Here is a 21,965-nt window from a genome sequence, read left to right as displayed (position 1 = left end):
AATGAATATTTTAAAATTCGACAGCTCAATTATTCCCATTAAAAGTCGACTTTGGCACAGAAAGGTGCTTAAAAGCCATATGTTCGCTTTTTAAATAGTTTTGCTAAAATTATAAATTTTATTTCCTTTTGAGAATAACCCAGTAATTAAGAATGTAGTTCTTTTTAGGACTTTTCTGAACAAGAAATCAAAAGGTATTAAGAACTTCAAGGATTAAGTGCCAGAAGAGACTAAGAAATTCCATCCTCACTCTAAGACTAGAATACACAGGCACAAAGCCGAATATTTCAAGCTGGGTTCATCAAAGGATTTTATGAGGGCAGTGGGTCTAAAACTAAAAAAGGGCCCTAAATGGGCTAGGTGCAAAATCTCTATTTTGCGATTTCCAGCAGGTTTTTTCACCAAAATATTGGATGATGTTAAGCCCTCAGACAATCTTCGGCGAGAAAGTTAGCCCCCCCCACCCATTGCTAGCGCTTACAATCACTGCAAAGGGCATGACCTACGTGTGAAAAGCTTTTTAAAACAGGAGTAGAGATCTCCAGTAATTCAGAGAGAAATTTTTCTTTGTAATGTTTTAAAGTCGGTTTTTCATTATTTCGCATAAATTGAAACTTCTCTAAAAAGTACTCAAAAGGGATTGGAAGAAAAATAGTAGCCCCTTTGACAAGTATTAGCAGATATACACTACATACATTACTTTATATGACTGAAGCCTGCTTTAATCAGACACGAACATCTAACAATGGTAATTTTCGCTATCAGTACTTTCCGAATTGACCATACTCTAGTTCAGCATTATCATGCAGATTAAATCTTACTAATCCTCTTTTCCTCATCATAATCAAAGGTTATGCAACCTTAGCAATTAAATAATGTGAGCGGCCTCCCAGAGCCTGTCTCTTTCATACCGTTTACCCCCTAACCTGATAATTTTCTCTGCAGAGCTTATGGCAATTAAGTTTTCACTTCAAGCCATATCAAGCCAAACAGAGAGCAAACACCAGAAGTATATTGTCTGCTCTGATTCACTTTCAGCGCTGGATTACCTCTCACACCAGCAACACCAAGCAAGAAATGTTGCCATTGAGATTGAAAATTTGGTTACTCAACTTGCAAAAAAGGGTATATCTGTTCTATTCATATGGGTTCCAGCACACTGTGGTATAACAGGAAACGAACTAGCAGATCAGGCTGCAAAACAAGCCTCCCAACTACTCCTGATCACCCAAACCCCTATCACTGGTCCCGAACTTCTTTCTTCAATTAGCTCAAAAATTTTTGAAGAAGAAGAGGCCTGGCTCCATTCTTCTCATACTCAGCTCCTCGATCTTTATGATTATAAGCAGCCTTCAAAAGAAATGTACCTCACTTCTCGCATCCTTTCTACCTGCCTATTTCGTCTTAGATGTGGCCATGCAAAGACAAAATCAACACTATTTCAGTGGAAAATGGCTCCATCCCCCAACTGTGACACTTGTGGAGTGTATGAAGGTATACGCCACATCATCTTTAACTGTAGAAAATACGAAAAAGAGAGAGAAGTACTAAGAAATTGCTGTGAGAAGGCATTTAGTGCATTCACAATGCGTTCTGTTCTGGGACATCACACGTCTCCTCCTTGGGCTAAAAAACTAAGCACAAACCTATTAGGCAGATTTGTTAAGACTACTGGTTTGGTTCATTCCCTATAATTTTTTTTTTTTTTTTTTTTTTTTTTTTTTTTTTTTTTTTTTTTTAAATTATTATTACCTGTTCAATAGGATTTTTAGAATTGCCCCATTTATCATTTTAGGTATATTTTATCGACATTTGGTTGTATTGTTATTGGTTATAATGTGTAAAACTTGTATTACTTTTTATTATTGTGTTGTACATGTATTTTAATTGATGTTTGACAATGTATAGTTGCAGTATTTTGATTCCCGTTTTTCAACGCAGGCAGTTGCTGCAGGCAAATAACCCCCCTCCATTAGCAAGTCAAGTGATACTGTTCTGGCTCAGTGAATAATGACTAAGTGACACCCAAGCAAGCTAGTGATCATAGAAGGCACAGAACAACTGAGTGATACGAACGCATATGACCTATTGGTCGAACGCGTCAAACCCCAAACAACAACAACAACAATGTGAGCGGGGTGAAATTTACAAATAAATGATCAAAATTTATTTTAGAAGAATTTTCCTTCTCATTTTCCTATTTCCATTCTCCCATTTCTCTTCTCAGTAGCTGCTGTAAATTTCAAGATTTAATTACAATTATTTTGCAATTTCTGATGATGATGACGAAATGAGGGAACTTTATTCAAATTAATTTGCTAGTAACACTGAGTTTCAGCTTTACTGATTGTGTTTTAAGCTTTTAAAACTTCTAAGCTTTTAAACCCAATTAAGCCAGCATTTGTATAAGCATCTTCTATTTCTAATAATAACCTATTTAAAGGGACTAACTTAATGCTAATAAGATCCATACTAAAGGGCAAAAATACCTTTCAGTTTTCCTAAGTTCCAAGCAGAAGAGTAAAAAAGTAAATCTGAACAAGATTTAGGAACTCAAAAAGCAAGAAGCTAAGAACAAAGACAACAAATTGAAAACTGAATAGAAATGAATCTTCAGGATTTAACATGTGTGTAATACCCATTTTAAGTAGAATGCAGAGAGCTAATAATATTATAGACTGCAAAAACACTATCTTACGCTATTTTCATGTTTTCACTTTGAGCATGAAGTATCTTAAAACACCTAGTCAACATAAATAAAACACTGTCCCACCCCTGAACCCCCTATTAAGTCAATTCATACCCGAGAAACACGACTGTCTTAATTTATTTTTCTTGGGAGGGGGGGGGGGCAAAATTATTAATAACATGCAGTATCACCTGCTCGTCGGTGTTGTCACGTTGAAGTATGAAAATAAACAAGCGAAAGTAACTGATTAAATGTGACAAGACTTTTGATCCGTAAACACGCATCCGTGATCTGTCTTCTGGCAAAAAATGCGAAATTCCATATTTTTGTAGATAGGAGCTTGAAACTTCTACAATAAGGTTCTCTGATACGCTGAATCTGATGGTGTGATTTTCGTTAAGATTGTATTACTTTTAGGGGGTGTTTCCACCTATTTTCTAAAATGAGGCAAATTTTCTCAGGCTCGTAACTTTTGATTGGTAAGACTAATGTTGATTAATTCTGTTGATTCCAACGACAGCTAACCTTCAAAGGAAATTACCATCTTATGGTTCATTTAAACAATGCAGAAATCCATGCGGAATTCTGTCCGTATCTTTTCGAACGATGGCCCGGAAAATGCTACGTTTTAAGGCAAAGTTTTCAAATAAATGCATCAGCGCCACACTCCTCTGAACGTTCTTGAGCAATAGAGAGCCAAATGACATAATTTTTCTTGGTTTTCTCATGGCCTGGGTGAGCAGCATCATACAAGCTGGGGTAGCCTTGAATCACTTATAAAATCATTAAGTTTTTGATGATCCATAGTCATGGTTTCACTCATTTAAAAACCTTGCCAAGAATCCGTCCCGATTTGGCCAAATCGTTGCGGAAAGCTAGAGAGTTTTTGAAGCATGAAAATGGACAAAATCTCCACACGGATTGTTAAATCCAGACGGATTTCCACAACGTGTAAATAAGCCATTACGCTGTTTCGTGCAATATATTTTTGGCTTATTTTTTTCCCTCGTTTTTTTTTAACTTAGCGACCAATGCTACCAAAAACTTGATAAATGCGCATGCATGTCTTTTTTCGATAAGAATCATATTCCTGATTTTTTCTAATTTCTTAAGATATATCCCTGCGTAAGTTAACACTTAACCAATTCAAACAATTAAAAATTTTTGGCACTTTTAAAGAACTAGAACTAAAGAATCGCACAAACTCCTTATGAAAATTAGACCAATAAATATTCTTAAAAAAATGAACCAAATAAAATTCTATATGATACCTCTAAGTCAATTTTGTGTTGTCTTTTTTGTATAGCAACCGCTTCTTCTTCTGCTGAAGCTATAGGCGATTGTAGCAGATCGTCATCCATCCATTGCGACTCAAAATCAAAGTCTCGGTTTAAGTTTTCAAGTTTGCTGAGCTTCGATATTAGTTCCTTAGAGTCTAGAAACTGAACTTCTTCTTTCTGTGGATTATACTCGCCATGGTCAGGAGAGCCTTGAAAAATTAAACATTAAAGTAATAAAACAAACTCAAAAGAAAAAGATCGATTAATTTCGGGTGAAATGTGTGTTATAACTAGTTAGTTTTCGTGTGTGATGCATTTACGTGAGCCTATAGCATTATTCCGTAAGAACCTATCCGAAAAGTAGACTTCTGGAGAGATAAATAGCCCCGCCGTTTTAAAGTCTGATTGGTCCCTTCGTGTGCAAGGAACCAGAAAAACGGACAATAAGTTAAATTCCTCATGATTGGTTCTCCTGTATTAAATTTTTAGCAAGTAAGAAGAAATTTTTTGTTGAGCTACAGCAATTTTTAAAAGCAATCCTTCTGTTTGCAAACGATCATTACCACACCATATACCTCTAAAGCAAAAAGTAAAAGACTATCTACTATACAAATGAATTCCCCTAGGATAGGCCAGCTCGAATCAAAATAGAATGAGAGTCAAATTATTGCCACTGAGGGCATAAAAAATAAATATCTACTCAGCATTGCTTTCTTACAAATCTTATTAAGAGGTATAATTTATAAATGTATTAATAGGAATGTCTTTTAGAAGTAATAGGCAGAGCCGTCATGTATGGGGGGGCACCCTCCCAATGTTTTTGGTCTTTCGGTAAAAATAGGTCGATAAAATCGTGGCGATTTTACTTCGCGCCACGATTTTTCCGACACCGCTAAAATTCTTCGTTTGGTTCAATAAAGACCACGAAAATACTGATATGTCATCTAAGAAATTTCGGACTTGGTCTGTAAACGCAGCAGTTTTACCGACTCCTGCCGTGATTTTATAGATGGTGCCACAATTTTCCATTTGGTTAAATAAAGAGCATTAGAATAGTTACATGATATGTACCGAAATCTGAATCTCGGCTGGTAAATGCAGCAGTTTTACCGACTTATGCAGTGATTTTTCGTATTGTATTCGAAACGGACATTATGCTAATTATTGACAAAAACAGTCGGTAAAATGACCAGTCAGTCGGTAAAATCTCGTGCTCCCGCTAAACAATTTGGCTAGTAACGACCCTGACCACAGGATACAGTCTATACTTGGTAATATATTTCAAATTGTCTCAATATTATTGAGCAATAATAGATACAATAAAAAACTTTAGTGAAATGCGTTGTAAGCACCAAAAGAATTCACCCTGAACTTACAATGGGAGAGTATCCTTGATCAACGAATAAAAATGAAATTTTCCTCAGAGGGTAACAACTTTATCCCTATACAACTTCGGTGGAAGAACAAGAAGATAGGCGCGACCAGAAATAAAACCCTAATCACAATTATCGTATGAAAAAAAAATCATGTTAATCCCAAGATCCCTCTAAATATCAATTATAATATCAAAAAGTGCATATTTATGCACACATTTTGACATCGGACACTATAACCCACAATCTTCTTCTGGCTAGCACACTGGATCTTTTAAATTGTCACCAGTTGGCCAAGAGAACCAATAGTTAAAGTGGGATAACAAGACTGCTTTGTATTTTCAAATCCTTGATGGACACAGTAGTTTTGGCGTTCAGAAAAAGCGCTTCCTCTTAATACAAGGATTCAATATGACAAATACTTCTGACCCATGAACAAGCTTGAGCCTTCAGCCCTCGTACGCCTATTATCATGACATAATACCTTCATTTTTTTTTGTTCGGATTTTATAGTTTTAGCAGCCATGGCCAGGGAACCTTGGAAAAAAAAAAAAAAAAAAAAAAAAAATTGAACGACCCAAAGAAAACAAGAGATTATTTTCCTATAATTCAGTGGTAAAAGGAATGCTTCATTTTAATCAGTACCTTAGTAAAAAAGATTGGAGGGGATGTATTGTAAGAGACGTATGCCACTTTTTGGGCTCACCAGCCTTCCTCATTAAACAGCTCAGATTCACTTGAAATTTGATAGGCAGGTACCTACACCAGAGGAGCCCACGGAATTTACATCGTTGATTAATGAGTTACATTCTTGTGCTAATTGGTCTTTTATTCGTTTCAAAAATATCAAAAAATTTTCTAATTATATCCACGATCAACAGTGATTGATCCTCATCCCGAGCGGGCCAAATATCCCGTGCAATAGCTCTGAACTTTGAAAGGTCTGACCTATATACACCTTTACTTTATCTATATTTATCAAAAATTGACAAATGCAAACTGTCCATGCCAAGAGAGATGCTGGATACAAATAGTCCGCTACCTTATAGTTACACACAGGTAAACGGTGGATTCTCAACTCGTTTTGGTTCAAAGACCCCTCCTCCTCTTTCCCTTGGAGATTGTTGTATAGAAATGTACCTTTTCATGTTTGAGATCCCCTCCCTCATCGATGAAAAATCTTGGGATCCTTACCTTTGAGGTCCATTATACTTTTCAAATACAAAATACGCAAGTTATAAGAGAGGCTGTACAAGAATATTCCAACTGATTATTGAACAAAGTTAGTTCCAATGACTGCTCCCTTTTCCCCATCGACATTATGGTTAAAAATGGACTAACTCTAACCTCCCACAAGGAGAAATCTTGTGATACTCCTCAGCGGGGGAAACTGTATGAACAAATATTTTGATGAATGCTACAGGTGCTGTCGACATTCACTTTTAGTGAATGCAAGATATAAACTGATTTACAATATCAATTCTAATTACTTAAGAATGTCGTTTCGTATCGCAGAGAAATAAGAATTCTGAAGTGTTTTATTCATAATCTATGTACTTTAGTCTGAAATTCAATCCACAAAAAAGCTAGAAAACTGTGTGAAGATCTGCCATGCAAACATAACTCTGATATGCTGATGAATATCAATCAGGGGAACCATCCCTACAAGTAGAAGACGGGTGATTTTTCGCTAATTTTTTCCAAGTTCAATATATCCCTCTCCCTCTGTTAGTAACGATTCTGCACTAGTCCCTTGATGTTGTCATTTCTTCATTACAATCTGACTGCTCCTCAGAAACAGAATCTGCAGGGTCGAAATGCAAATGTTGTTAGTGTAAAAGTTCATCCAATTTGTCTTGACTGATAAGGTACACCACGAACTTCATTTAGAGGGAGGTACTCTACATCACCACCCCCTTCCTGTCGATCTATTCATGAGCTTCACCATTCATTAAATAAAGATATGGCTAAGGCAAGAACTAGGATCGCTTAGTATTCTATGTAAGGATATATTAGTATAACTGAGTGTTAACCCTTGATTTTTTAGTGTTTTGTATACAGAAGACTACCTGCCCATAAATTATTGGAGGTTCTTCACCATAACTTGCTCCATTGGCAACCAACTCGGTTTGTGTATCTTTAACTCTTACTCTTTACTGTTGAGGTGCATCAAAATTCATAAGGTGCTTGAACAGCATTCTTTTTCAGCTTCAGAAATAAAAAAATATCGTCTCCTTTATTAAATACGCAAGATACATAGCTACCAATGGTACTTAACAGTAATGAGATTTAATTTGAGTAAACTGAAATTTCAAGTTTTTTCTGTTACCGCAGCACATTCAACAGTTTTAGCAGTTAATATAATCTTGGGATTTAACATTCAAGAAGAAAATATAACCGAATTCCAATTTACTTTCATACTCGTGATTTCTAGATATTTTAGTGTTTATTTTTGTGCATGTTTGTATGAAATATTTGAGCATTTATACAGTTAAGAACAATTTTCACGGTTCCAAGATTATTTCACAAATTACCAGTCACACGTGCTTAGTCCAAATATGCTTTTCCACCTCATAATAGCTGTACCTTTAAACCATGGCTGCCCCTGAAAAATCTAACAATCCCAAAGCTTAAATCAAATAATAATATTTAAGCTAAAATACTTCTGATGGCAATATTTAATGTATATATTTTGCCGTAATATCCCAAGACCAGAAATTCATGATTTTGGTAACAATCCCATGGAGTTTCAGTCCTACGGTGTACATCTCAAGAATTGGAGGGGTGGGGTTGGGGGGAGTGTGAAGGCTCATTAACTGTATGTGCATTACATAAATTTGATAAATAGATAGAAAACTAGAGAATAAGGCTTACCTTCGGAAGAGCCTCCAGTGGTCGCCACATCATAGCTTGTAGTAAAATAGGCCGCGGACATTCTATCATTTACGATCCTTGCCACTGTCGAGTCATCAGACGCTAGAACGTGACTTACAAGCGATACGATTTCCTGCTTGTTGGGTGATTCAGTGGGTGAAATTTCTTTAGACGATGAGTCATTAATAATGAATGTATCTGAAGAAGTGTCTAGCTTTTCTGCTTGTTCATCTTCTAATTTGTTCAACTTTTTTACTTCTTCGTCCAGTTCTTGCTCCTCAGACAGGAATTTTTGTAAGACACCACCGAACGAGGAATCGTAAATAAATGTATTTGAAAAAGTTTGTGTCTTTTCTATTTGTGCATCTTCTAAAATTTTAAATTTTCCTTCTTCTTCTTCTTCTAGTTCTTTCCTTTGTTCGTCAAATTTTTCGAGATATTTTTTTTTAGTGGTGTCTCTAACCGGGGAGTCGTGAATAACAAACGTGTCTGTAAAAGCTTGTTTCGTTTCTACTTGTTCGTTTTCTAACATGCTCAATTTTTCTGCTTCTTCTTCACGTTCTTGTTCCTCACGTTTCTCAGACACGGCCTTTTGTGAAATGTCACTACCGAAGGAATTGTAAATCATAAATGTATCTGAACAAGCGCATACCTTGTCTTCTTGCTCATCTTGCAATTCTTCAGGTTCATCTCTTTGTTTTGACTCATCTAGATCATCCTGATGCTGCTTGGATGACCAAGTTTCCAGGTTTTCAACTGGCTCCTGTTCCAACTCCACCGGTTTTGACACTTGATCTTCTAGTTTGTGTCTTCGTTCCTCTTTGTTCTGGATTGATTCTGTAAGCAGAACTGCTTTAGACGAAGAATCCCAAATATCTGTAGAAGTTCCTATATTTTCTATTTGCTGAAATTCAAAGACTTCCGACTTTTCAACTTGTTTCTTCTCTTGTTCCTCTAGCTTTTTAATCGGCTCTGTTAATGTATTTTCCTGAAGCAAGTAATCAGGAATAGTATACGTATTGGCAGATGTTTCAGGTTGTATGAAATGTTGTTCATGTTTTGGGACAGGGTAGTTTATTTCTTCAAATTTTACGGTGTCCTTCCCTCGTTCTGAAATTTTATTACATTCAAGAGATTCAGCCTCCTCAGGATTTCTAGCATTAGAGGAATTGCTTGAAATTTCTCTACAGACATATGCTGGATCTTTGGAGTAGCTTGTTATTAGATTTTGAGCTGGGCCTTCTAGGTCCGGCAAAATATCATTTTCTAGCTTTTTCTGACTTGGCTGTTCATAGTCGGAAGATCTTCTGCTCTCTTTAATACGTTCATCGGTCGAAAAAAAATCATTTTTGATCTTCTGTACGTCATGTTCGGCAACTATTTCATAGGTTTCGTTGCACATAAAATAGCCTTTTAACTCTGATTCTTTATAATCTGAAATCTCCGAAGTATTAACTTCTGAATCTTTGTCTTTGTTGTACTTAAAATCTAGGTCTTCAGCGTAGACCTCATTTTTAGATGTTCCACTACCCTGATTAGACTTACCGTCACCATTGCTTTTATTTAACGACAAAGTAAAGGCTTTGCAATTAGAGGTAAGCTCTTTCTCATCATTCTGGCTATCAATGTGAAAAGATTCTAAATGAGTATCTTGCTTAGGAGAAGTAGTTCTACTACTACAGTTTTTGAGTGTGACTTTACTGCCAGTATCGTGTAGTCCATAGCTTTCTGAGCTTTCTTCATCGTTAAAGTTCATGTCAGTCTCTTGAGTTTCGAGAAAATGCTCGTCTGGCATGAAATATATTTCTGGTATTGGCGAAGAAGACTTTGAATTTCTCAGACCCTGTGTTTCACTGCTGTTTGTATCAATGCTGACATCGGACGGTATCGGTAAAGCATTTAAGTCCAAGCTATCTGTCAAAAATTCATCAGGGATGTGTTCATTTCCCATGGATGGATCACTGGTGCGCACAGTATCAAATTTGTCACTATTGAGTCTTTCCTCAATACTACACACAACTGAAACGTTTCCAAGAGTCCCAGCCAATGGTTTTAAAATAGAAGAAGCGTCTTTAAAGCGTTTGTCAGCTTGACTTGTTTCTAGTGTTGAAACACTAAAGTCATTACTGCACTTACTAGTATCCCCCACTGAGTCTGATGTAAACTTTGATTCATAGCTGGTCAAATGAGAGGTTATTTCTGGACATGAAGACTCTGGTGTCTGGTACATGGTTTTATTCTCAATTTCAAGAGCATTTACGAGTTCGCATTTTAATTTATTGGACCAAAAAGATTTTAAATCTTTTCCTGGTTCCAATTTCACCAGATCAGTATGCAGAGACTCACTAAAGAGGAAACGTTCCTCATCAGGAATTCCAAATGATTCCTTGTTGTCATGATATTCTATAGAATCGACGACACCTCCACCAATGTTTCCTTGAGAGTTTACATTTGTTTGAAATGAATCACTTAAAGATTGCTCGTCCCCCAGAGCATCACCATACTCAAGCTTTGGAACAAGTTGACTTGTTTCTAAGTCACATACGATAGAACTGCCATTCATTTCTTTTTCGCAGGATTCATCACTTTCACTAGTTAATGTAGACTGTAAACTCTCAATTGTTGGAATTGAACTGCTTACTGGTGATTTTAAATCCCGCTGAAAATACATTTCAGGGATGCAAGAGCTGTTACTTTTGATTTCAAGATTGGGCAACCTATCTTTCCCCCCTTCCTCATCATCAGGGGAAAGAGCTTTATCAAAACTTGTATTTTCATCCAACAAAGTATCGTGGGAGACAGGAATCGGAGTAGAAATACTATTTGAGAGCTTATCTTCTTCCCTTTCTTCAGCACAAGAAAAGGCTTTAGAAGACACTATGACAGGATTACTTGCAGCTTCTGCACCAATAGGCTGTGGTCGACAGATGGACATAATATTGGACAATTCTTGTCCACTATTAAGTAGCCTCTTATGTTTTAATTCAGAGCTATAAGATGAGCTCACAACATTCGTCTCATTTGAGTCTAGCTGCTCTTCTTGGTAATCTGGGAAAAGTTCTACTGTAGTTGCAGCTTCCACGGGAATATCAACATTGAGTTTGACAGACTCTGAAAAGGAACTATTAATGATGTGCAATGATTTTCTTTCAGATTCTTCAGAAGTTCCTATATTATCTGAAACTTCAGATACACTTTTACTGGAAAATGCAGTCTTCTTTATTGCGTCCAGTGTTACGACGTCAGCAGTATCGTAATTGGTATTTTGCAAACTATAATCAACGTTTTCATCTTTTTTATTTGCGGATGTAGAGCCAGTTGAATGTTTTGTCATTTCAATAGAATTGCCAATTGCAGTCGTACCATTACAGCTTTTTTGAATTTCACTGCTCTCTGAGAAGCTACCAGATACTATTTTATTGTCTTCAGATACTGAGCGATTCCGCAGCCTCGGTTTGCCAATTATTGGTTTGACCAAGGAACTGTTTGGATTTTCAGCAATTACTTTGATTTCACATTCAAGCTGTCTCAAATCTTCAGTGACGGCCTGGAAAATGATGTCAATATAAGTACAACTTGCATCTATGTACACAAAATATACTTTACTTCCAAAGCTTGACTTCAGAGTGATTTTCAGTTTTAAGTATAATTTTTGGTAATTTTGATAATTTTCCGCTCGGTTTTATGTGCATGCTCAAAATCAAAACGTGATAGAAAAACAAATAAACAACCTCAAACAGGTTTGTCACTTGTACACTATATTTGGTTATGAGTCTTTTCAGAGGCTTCAAATTCAGTTTGAGACATATACAAGTTCCGTTTTTTATGCAGTATTAAAAAAAAAGAAGGTCGAAGAGGAATATATACATTCAAAATTAATCAGATGAATACAAGAAGATCAAATTTAAACTCCGTGGGAAATAAACATTCCTTTTAAAAACCCGAAAACAAGATGTATACTTTCTTAAACGGTTTTTCGAATCGCTTAATAGAGATAGAAAAAGACGACCTTGCCTGCAAACGATATAATGCTTTAGTTCTCCTTACAAATATAATTTAAACTCTCTAAAATCCCCAAAGTTTCAAGCGAATGTTTATTTTTCGTAGCCAAGCAAAAATTGATTCAGAGGTAACAACGGAAGGGGACAGGGATATCCGCTTCTCACCCACGCTCTATCTAAGAAAATCCAAAGATATTCAACAAATGTAAAATTTCAAATCATCTACGATAACGTATACGCCTTCCCATATTCAGGCAAAAAAAAAGAAAATAAAAAGTTAGACATGTTTTAGTAATTTTAATTAGGGTGATTCTAGAGCCATTTCAACCACCACTAGCAATTTTTGCAGACATTTGGTCGCTTTACTAAGTGACCAAATGGCTATGCGAATAAATAAATATTGAAAATCTTATGTTTATAAATTGATCTATAAATTTACAGGTAGTTTTGAGTTTTATAAGTAAATGATCACATATCAAAATTTATTTTGCTTTTACAACTGAAAGCTATATATCCATTTTTGTGATATTTTGATGCATAGGATCCTCAACCATCGATGATGACCACCCCGTGATCCGCCTTCTCATTTCTCATATTCTTGAAAATTAATCGCACAAATCTGTATAAACTCGTATTGCATAAAATGGCTCGCGTAAGTAAATAAAACGTAAATTAAGTAATTTTTTAAATAAACTATTTTGTTTTGTTTTTCTTGGTATAACAATGAGGAGGTTTACCCTGGGGCAAAGGGTGGGAGGATAATAAGTATTTTTTTTTTGATAAATGAGAGGTAAAGTTGTATCTGAGAGTAAGAGCAGTGACCACGCTGCGTATTATGTTTAAAAGGTAACGATCGAGGATCTTGGCGTCCAGGAATGGACTGAGTATTGTTATTAGGTGTAATGTATTTTTGGATTTGATAATAAACCCCATTTATTGACTGATTGATTCAAAACAATTAATTTTAAAATTCTTTAAGACGTCTGTTAAGTTGGATCTTTTTCACAATGAGGGAGGGGGTTAAAACAGGGGAAATGTGTGTTTTACAACACTGTTATTAAACTTTTCTATTGGGAGGTTCTTAGAACCAATCCCAGAGGTAGGAGAAAATTCTTACTAAGACATTGCCTGTACGCAGGCATGATTGCCATGTTTTATTTTAGTTTATATTCTCCTGTTCAACAATGATTATTATTATTATTTTTTTTATGAAACTTTTTCTTCTCTTTCTTTTTAATTAAATCCCAAATTTAAAAGCGTGAAGTTAGGGTTGTGTAGACTCATTTTTAAAACTGCTAGAAACCGTGTTGTCAATTGAGGCTTAAAGGATTAGTGCATCAAATATTCTAAATTTTACCTAAGAACTAATAAATAAATATTTTTCTGTAAAAAGAATACAAGAGTTTCCTTTCTCTTCCAAAAAATTCTTAAGAAACAGATAAAAAAAATTGTAAACTTGTAATAAAGAATATTTCGGCTCTTTCTCTTAGTTTAATAGGAAGTAAAACTTCTAGTGTCACTAACAGCGCAGAGACAAACAACAGAATAAAATAGAAAAAGAGCTAAGAGCTCATATGGCACTTGTGACGAGGCCGGAAGAGCCAGGAGCCAAGAGCTCATATAGTACGAGCTCTAGCAAAATTCTAAGGATCAATAGATTGATTTAAGAGGAAAATCAGAAACTTAATGCCGGTCGGGATTTAGAATAAGAGCTCTGAGTCACGAGGTCCTTCTAAATATCAAAATTCATTAAGATCCGATCACCCACTCGTAAGTTATGAACGCCTCATTTTTCTAATTTTTCCTCTCCCTTCAGCCCCTCAGATGGTTGAATCGGGTAAAACGACTTTATTTAGTCAATTTGTGCAGCTCCCTGACACGCCTACCAATTTTCATCGTCCTAGCACGTCCAGAAGCACCAAACTCGCCAAAGCACTGAACCCCATCCCCTAACTCCTCCAAAGAGAGCGGATCCAGTACGTTTACGTCAATCACGTATCTTGGAGATTTGCTTATTCTACTCACCAAGTTTCATCCCAAATTCTCCGCTCTAAGCGGTTTCCAAGATTTCCGGTTCCCCCTCTAACTCCCCCTAATGTCAAAAGGTCTGGTCGGGATTTGAAATAAGAGCTCTGAGACATGAGTTCCTTCTAAATATCAAATTTCATTAATATCCGGTCATCCGTTCTTAAGTTAAAAATACCTCAACTTTAGTAATTTTTGCAAATTAACACCCCCCAAGCCCCCCCAAAGAGAATGGATCGTTCAAATTATGTCAGTCACGTATCTATAACTTGTGCTTATTCTTCCCATCAAGTTTCATCACAATCTCTCCACTCTAAGCGTTTTCCCAGATTTCTGTTTCCCCCCTCCAGCCCCCCATGTCCCCGGATCCGATTCGATTTGAAAATGGAGCATCTGAGACATAAGATCCTTCTGTATATTAAGTTTCATTAAGATCCGATCCCCCGTTCGTAAGATAAAGATACCTCAATTTTCACGTTTTCCAAGAATTCCCGTTTCCCCCTCCAACTCCTCCCAATATCACCAGATCAGGTCGGGATTTAAAATGAGAGCTTTAAAGCACAAGATCCGTCAAAATATCAAATTTCATTAAGATCTGATCACCCGTTCGTAAGTTAAAAATACCTCACTTTTTCTAATTTTTCCAATTTAACCGCCCCCCACTCCCCCCAGATGGTCGAATCAGGGAAACAATAATTTCTAATTTAATCTAGTCAGATTCCTGATGCGCCTGCCAAATTTCATCGTCCTAGCTTACCTGGAAGTGCCTAAACTAGCAAAACCGGGAGAGACAGACAGACCGACAGACAGAACCTGCGATCGCTATATGTTACTTGGTAGATACCAAGTGCCATAAAAACCATTTTTTTTTAATAATGAAAATTTGGGAATTAATTAAAAGTCGAAGTTCATTTAGATTCAGCCTGAACATTAGCCAAAGGTAAGCATTTTTCTTTTTAAACTCCCAATCATCGGTATTAGAATATTTACAGTCAGATTAAAATATCCGCAAATATAATTACTGTGTTATTCTGGCAAAAGCGGTTGTAAAAAACAAAAAAACAAAAAGGCATGATAATTATTTATTTGAGTTTAATCACTATATTTGTGGTTTTATTAAATAATCCTAGATGACAATTCCTGTAAGTATCCTGGAAATTCTTGAGTTTGGTTTTTACATTAACCAACTTGGAGAAGTGTCTCCTTGCGACAGCCCCGGGGTAGGTTAGTACACAAAGACGAAGCATAAATCTAGACAGTTCGTGAAATCTGGGGCTGCCCAAGCATCTCCAATGTGAAAAAGATCTTTCCAAAAACTGAAGGTATCATGTTTTCAAATCCTAAGACATTTGTTTCTTTTTTTTCAGAAGCAAAATCTCACATCATATGAAACTGATCTTCCACTGAGCTATCAATTAAACATTACTCCTTGCAAGAACTAAACCATATCGGTTATAGGGCCATAGTGTCAACCATTCCATCCAAGCCATTTCAGTGATTTCACAGTTGGATCCTAACAGTTGGGTACTATTCCCTTGTTTGATTTAAGGTAAAGAATAAAAAAATAAAGAATACGGCATTGGACCTTACAGTCCCTACCGGTGATACTCATCTCTGTTTCATGGCCCTTCAGCCAGGAAGTGCAATGGGGAGCTGAGTGCCAACCATCCTGTGCTTTCGCACACCCTTCCTGTTTACCTTCTCTAGATTTCCCGAGGTACCCATTTATAGCTGGGTCGACTCTAGCTGAGTTTACAGAGTAAAGCCACTAATCCCCATTCCAAACCAAATAGCCAGCGACACCAGGACTTGGAAACCTGTCCACACGGACAAAGGATTTCAAGACTAGTGTGCTAACAACTCGGCTAAGACGGTTCTTTATTTAAGGAAATGTTTTAATTGTAAAAAAAAGCTGTTCTATTACAGCATGACCTTTAAGTAATTAAAGAAGTGATTACTTCTCAATTTCCCTACTTAAACCTGTGTTTTATAAAGCTTAAACTGTTGTAATGATTTCAATGCATTCAACCAAGCTTTGGGTAAAGCTAGGAATTTCTTTAGGATAAAGAAGGAATTTTAGGCATATGTCTAAATGGATTTATACCTGTTCTGGTAATATCCCTGTTGGTTCAGAGGTATTACCTGTTGGGTAATATCCTTGTTCTCCTTCTTAGTTACTTAAAATTTATGTTCACTGTGCAAGTTTTGGTATATAATTTGTCTGCTTTCCTGTGCTCATAATAGGCAAATGTCTAAATGGATTTATCCCTGTTCTGGTAAATACCCCTTTGGTCCAGAGGTATTACCTGTTGGGTAATATCCTTGTTCTCCTTCTTAGTTACTTATAATTTATGTTCACTGTGCAAGTTTTGGTATATAATTGTTCTGCTTTCCTGTGGTAATAATATATCAACAAAAGTTAAAAAAATTGACTACCATTGCACAGCTACGATCCGGTTCTATCCTTCTACGCATTCAATATTCGAAATTTGGTATACACGGTTTTTACATTAAAAATGACAAAAATTGTTGAAATAAGGATACTTTTTTTTTTATTTTTCAAGCAAGTTTAGATCCTTTTCTAAGAAAAAAACCTAGGTAATACGACAATTCTGGTTCAATGAATGGAAAGATCTGTAATTAATGTATCCAATGATGCGAGTAATTTGTCCTTTTGGTGGAAATCTGTTGTCTCAGATATACTCTGATATATACCAGATATACTCTGACATACCCCTTATAGAATTGTTCCCTCACTTTATAACACTGGGAAGGGACTGGGAAGAGCTATCACAGCTATCACCTCCCTTATCAGACTCGGCTTAATAGAGGCAAATCACAACCAATGCTTCATAACTTGCAATTTAATATATTAAGGGATACTTGCAGCTACAGGGTTCTTAAGGCTCCTTAAGAAACTTAAGGCTCCATTCTAGATTGTCCATAAAGCCATTTGGAGGAACTTCTGTACAAAACATATAGATATAAAGAGCAATGAAGACATTTAGCATGACTCAGGTTAAAAGGCAAAATTGGACCACAAAATTTGGCAGAAAATGACCCCTATTCAGGCTCTGAAAATTATTACTATCTTTTTAAGCTCGAACTAAATGAAGTAAGCTGAATTGCTGCTCCAAACTGATGGTGAGGTTTTTAACAGAAACATTTTGTATTGAAATAAGGCAGAAAACCTGTCAAAATTATCAAATCCTGCTAAATTTTGACCACTTATTGTTGAACTATCATCTGAATTGCAATCCTATAAACAAGACAGGATCACTGTTTTTTAGAAAGCTTCATATTAACTTTGTTTCCTACACTGTTGTAGCACAAAGGATTGATACTCTGCTTGGCAGTGGGGGACCAACCATTTTGAACCCCTCCCCCCCACAGTTAGGTTGGGCAACAAGCTTGCTACTTCTCCCTGTAAAAAAAAAGACCCAACGACTGAAACGTCGATTCGAAACCCTATGCACCAGCACTAGTTCTGGGACAAGGGCGTAATTTGCTATAGGGTATGGGGGGGCAAATGCCCCTCCCAGACATTGGTTTACCCACCAGACTTCAGTTTGCCCCCCCCCCCAGCTGAAATTAAGTTTCTTCCAAAATCTTGTTAAAATTAAAATAAACCTACATAACTCAAGCATCAACAGAAACATATCACCTTTTTTTTTGTATATATTTAACTTTATAGTGCTATAAAGTGCCTTTATAGTACTTGTTTAGTACTAAATAGTACTTTTATGGTACCAAATGGCTCTTTCTTTAGTTTTTACTGTCATTTTCATTTGACTTTGGAAAATTGGCTCCAACTTTGCCCTCTCCCCAGAATTTTGACGAAATTACGCCACTGCTTGGGAAGATCTTTATCTTCTTTTTTTATTTTAACCAAATATTCAGTATTCGAGTTCCCAAAAATGTATTTCTATTTTCTAACCATAAGAAATTCTGTTTTTTCTTACTTGCATGGTTGAATCGATTCAATCGTCCATTTCCGACTAAAAAGTGCACTCACATTTCAGACCATCTTAAGAACTACTCTGTTAAAGTTCTGAAAATTTTCACGAGGCATTATTTTTCTCCAAAACACAGAACCAAAATTATGATTTTCTGTTGTAGTTGATGTTATTGCTGAGTATCCTACAATACTACATTCCCCGAAAATAGTGCCTTCGTTTTAAAGATTCATTATTAAACTCTTTGGTTTTGAACCTTTTCTCAAATCACTCAAATTTAGCAAATCTTACTAAAATCGCTCAAATTCTTGAACGGTTGAAGATGTCGTTGTTGCATTTTTTTTTTCTTCAATTCCTGAAAATTCATTATTTCAATTGTTAATCATCATAGTATAACACAAATTGCTCGAAAAGAAGATGTTTACCTATTAAGACGGGCGTAATTTGCTATGGGGCAACTGCCCTTCTAAGACTTAGCCAAACCCAGGCCCCAGTTTGCCCCTCCCCGGATGAAAATTAGTTTCTTCCAAAATATTGTCAAAACTAAGATAAACCTGAATGATTTAAGCATCAAAAGAGACAGATCAGTTTTTTAGTACATATTTACCTTTATAAGACTATAAGTTACCTTTATACAGTACTATAAAGTACCTTTATAGTACCTTTAAAGCACTAAATAGTACCTTCATGGTACCAAACGGCTTTTTTTTTAGTTTTCACGGTCATTTTCACTTGCTTTGGGAAAATTGCCTCCAACTTTACCCCCACCCGGATTTTGACAAATTACCACCCTGCCTTCTGAGTTTCTTTTACTAAATTTCAGAGAGGCATTACTGACTCCAAAACTCCAGGTGCACACATGCACGACTCCTACGGTCAAGGGTCTTGCTTGGACCAACCGAGACCTGGATCCAGACTCTCGAGTCCTGAAGCCCAAGAGATGAAATACTAACTTTTAATTGTTTCAGCTTTGCTTCCTCTCTGCTTTTCACGATATCACCATCTAGTTCTATCCGCTCCCCTTTGAGTTTCTCCAGGTTTACCTTCTGCTTCTTAAACATTTCGCTCAGTGCAATGAGGCGACTTTCGTTTTCAGTCGAATCGGACAAAACGGAGTCTAAAAGAAATAATAGACAGAAAAGGTCATGGTACTTGTAGTGCTTGGCCTCATTAGAAGGGAATCCTATAAAATTTTGAAACTTAAAAAAAATCTGAAATACTGATTACATTATTTCTAAAAGCGTTTCAATTTTCTTTACCCTCCCCCCTTGATGGTTAAATACATAGCCCAAATTATATATTGTCCAAAATTTTCCCATCCCTTGATTCCATCAACGTAGCTTGTTTGCCATTAAATGATACCGAAGAAAAGAATTACACAGGGACAATTAATGGATAACTTATAATTTGGGCTACATATTTCGCCATTAAGGGGGGGGGGAATTAAACTGAAACACTTCTAGAAGTGATATAAGTAAGCGTTTTGGAACTTTTTAAAATTATTTTTAGAATATTACATTGTTTCGTTCCGATGAGGCCCACCCACTAATACCAAGGTCATAAGCAAGTCAGAAATGAAAACAGGTAAACGTTCAAGGTGACAATAAATGAAAGAGTAAAGTATAAAAACTATAGAAAAACAACGTAAGTTACAGTTTGACATTTCCTTTAGTAAAATGAGAGAAACTTTCGTTGTCAGTCAAATCGGATAAAAGGCTTCTTCAAAGAAACATAAACAAGAAAGTAACAAATAATGGGTCACTCACACTACACCGTAAAACCCTTCACATTAGCATAAACTAAGACTTTACGTTATGCAATCTTACAGAGCAAAACTTTATCAGTAACGATGGAGATGTCAAGTAGACTTCTGCTCCCCATAGAATATCACTTTACGTAAGTTTATGTCATGTTGCAGAAAAGTCAACATAGTATAAACGAAATGGAATTTCTGGATGAGCAATTAATGCATTTTTCTAGAGAGCTCACATTCCTTTCAAACAAAAAGGATGCTGATTACAAATTCGGTTAAAAAAAGAAGTGCCTGGGACAGTTTCAATAAAAAATAAAATAAAACAAATCTCTGTCTTCACTTCACATTTTAATTGTGAGTAGATTTCTTTAGTCAATTGTGCTAATTTTAAATAACAATCCTGATGGTTTTATAAATTTTTACTTTAACCTAGTGTGAAAAGACTTGTTTAATTGTGAAATCGTATCCATGATATAAAGCAAAAGCATAGAAAATTACATACATAGTCTGAAAGCCGCTTAAATCAAACAAAAATTAGGAAAACATTCAAGATGAAGGAGTAAAACGTAGCATTTCATTCATAAAGCAGAGATCAAAATCAATAATTGATCATACTTCTGAGTAACCAAATTCGCATGGCAACTAAAGCAAAACGAAAAAAGTAAATACATCACAAGCACACGCGTTGGTACTATTTTCTGACGCATTTTGCGGCGGATATAAAAAATGTTTGATATGCGAGCTTAATTAAGAAAACTATCGAACCTCCACTTGAAGAAAACAGCAATTGACGCTGAAAGAATGAACCCCAGGGGAAGATATCCCTAGATCGGTGTACAACAGCAAAGATAGCTGTTTTTGAAGTTCGTTTCCCAGTTGATTACTCCTTTAGGTATTCAAAGTGAGACACGTGACTACATGACTGTGGCGTTCAGCCCCAATCAAAGCTATTTTTGAAGTACTGTCTACTAGCTGGCCCATCCTTGAGGTATTCAAAGTGAGTCATGTAACTACGTGTTTTACAATGTAGTTGCGGCTTGTTGGACACCCTATCATTCCTATCCTTTACATATGGTTCCCACTGCTGCGTCAATCCCGACACGATTTTTTTCTGGCGGAACAGGCGTATGACAGAATCGGATGGAGCTTCACAAAGAAACGCAGACTTTTGCGTTGCTGCGACAAACTCTAGGAGAATTCAAATCAGGTTCTCAAACTGAAGCAATGAGAGTGTTAAGCCAAATTCAGAAAAAGGCTACTGCACATCATCAGCTCCATTACTTTGGTTATGATTTTTCTTTTTATCAGAACAACGCATGCGATTTGTCGTATGAGTTGGAATTATTCAACGCATTCGACATTGCAGTAAAATGGATGATTTTGCGTCGTTTGTCGCATGATTTGTGTCATTTGTCGCACGTCGCAGGATTTTGCGCGAAATCACAGCAGTGGGAACCAGGCTTTAAAGGAAACAGACATCAGCTCTACAGGAAGATGGCTCTAAATGGCTATGCAGCGCTAAATAAAACTGCATTTCAAGTACTGTCTCATATGTGTTCCTTTCTTCAGGTATTTAGAGTAAATTAGGTGACTGCATGTTTGACTCAGTGACTCTGACGTCAATAACACTACATTATACCTTCCATACAAAGGCACTAGTTGGTCTTAGACGTTGCCGTAGCCTGCGCTACTGTCACCTTAATGTGACACCTTATGTACCACATGTGACACCTTATAGCGCACCTTAATGTGCGCTACTTGTCACCTTAATGTGACAAGTTAAAGATATAGAACTTTACACAAAATTTGTGTAAAATTTTCACATGACAATAGTTCTCATGACAATACATGACAATACGAGTTCTCACATGACAATACATCACATTTACCACACATTGGTGAACACAGCAGACCTGCTCGTGCACTCATAGTAGTCAGATCACTTCTTACAGTTGCAAGAAATGACATGCATGATTCTCTCGGGTGCTGATAAAAGAGTGGTTGGTATAGGTTG

The 21,965-nt window shown here is 36.3% G+C and overlaps 1 protein-coding gene across 2 annotated transcripts in view; it reads right to left on the bottom strand.

Moving 5' to 3' along the window:
• The window catches only part of LOC136030986 (uncharacterized), an 80,303-nt gene that overhangs the window by 3,018 nt on the left and 55,320 nt on the right, over positions 1-21,965 (bottom strand). For both annotated transcript variants that reach the window (XM_065710142.1, XM_065710143.1), the window contains exons 8-10: positions 19,152-19,315; positions 8,217-11,763; positions 3,961-4,178 (exon numbers count right to left, since the gene is read on the bottom strand). In XM_065710142.1, the coding sequence (XP_065566214.1) occupies positions 3,961-4,178; positions 8,217-11,763; positions 19,152-19,315 (3,929 nt within the window). The remainder of the gene's footprint in view (positions 1-3,960; positions 4,179-8,216; positions 11,764-19,151; positions 19,316-21,965) is intronic.

The sequence above is a fragment of the Artemia franciscana genome, chromosome 9 (genome assembly GCF_032884065.1).
Source record: "Artemia franciscana chromosome 9, ASM3288406v1, whole genome shotgun sequence".
NCBI classification, from domain to species: Eukaryota; Metazoa; Arthropoda; class Branchiopoda; order Anostraca; family Artemiidae; genus Artemia; species Artemia franciscana.
Note: the sequence above shows the minus strand (reverse complement) of the source record. Positions and strands in the feature narration are given on the sequence as shown.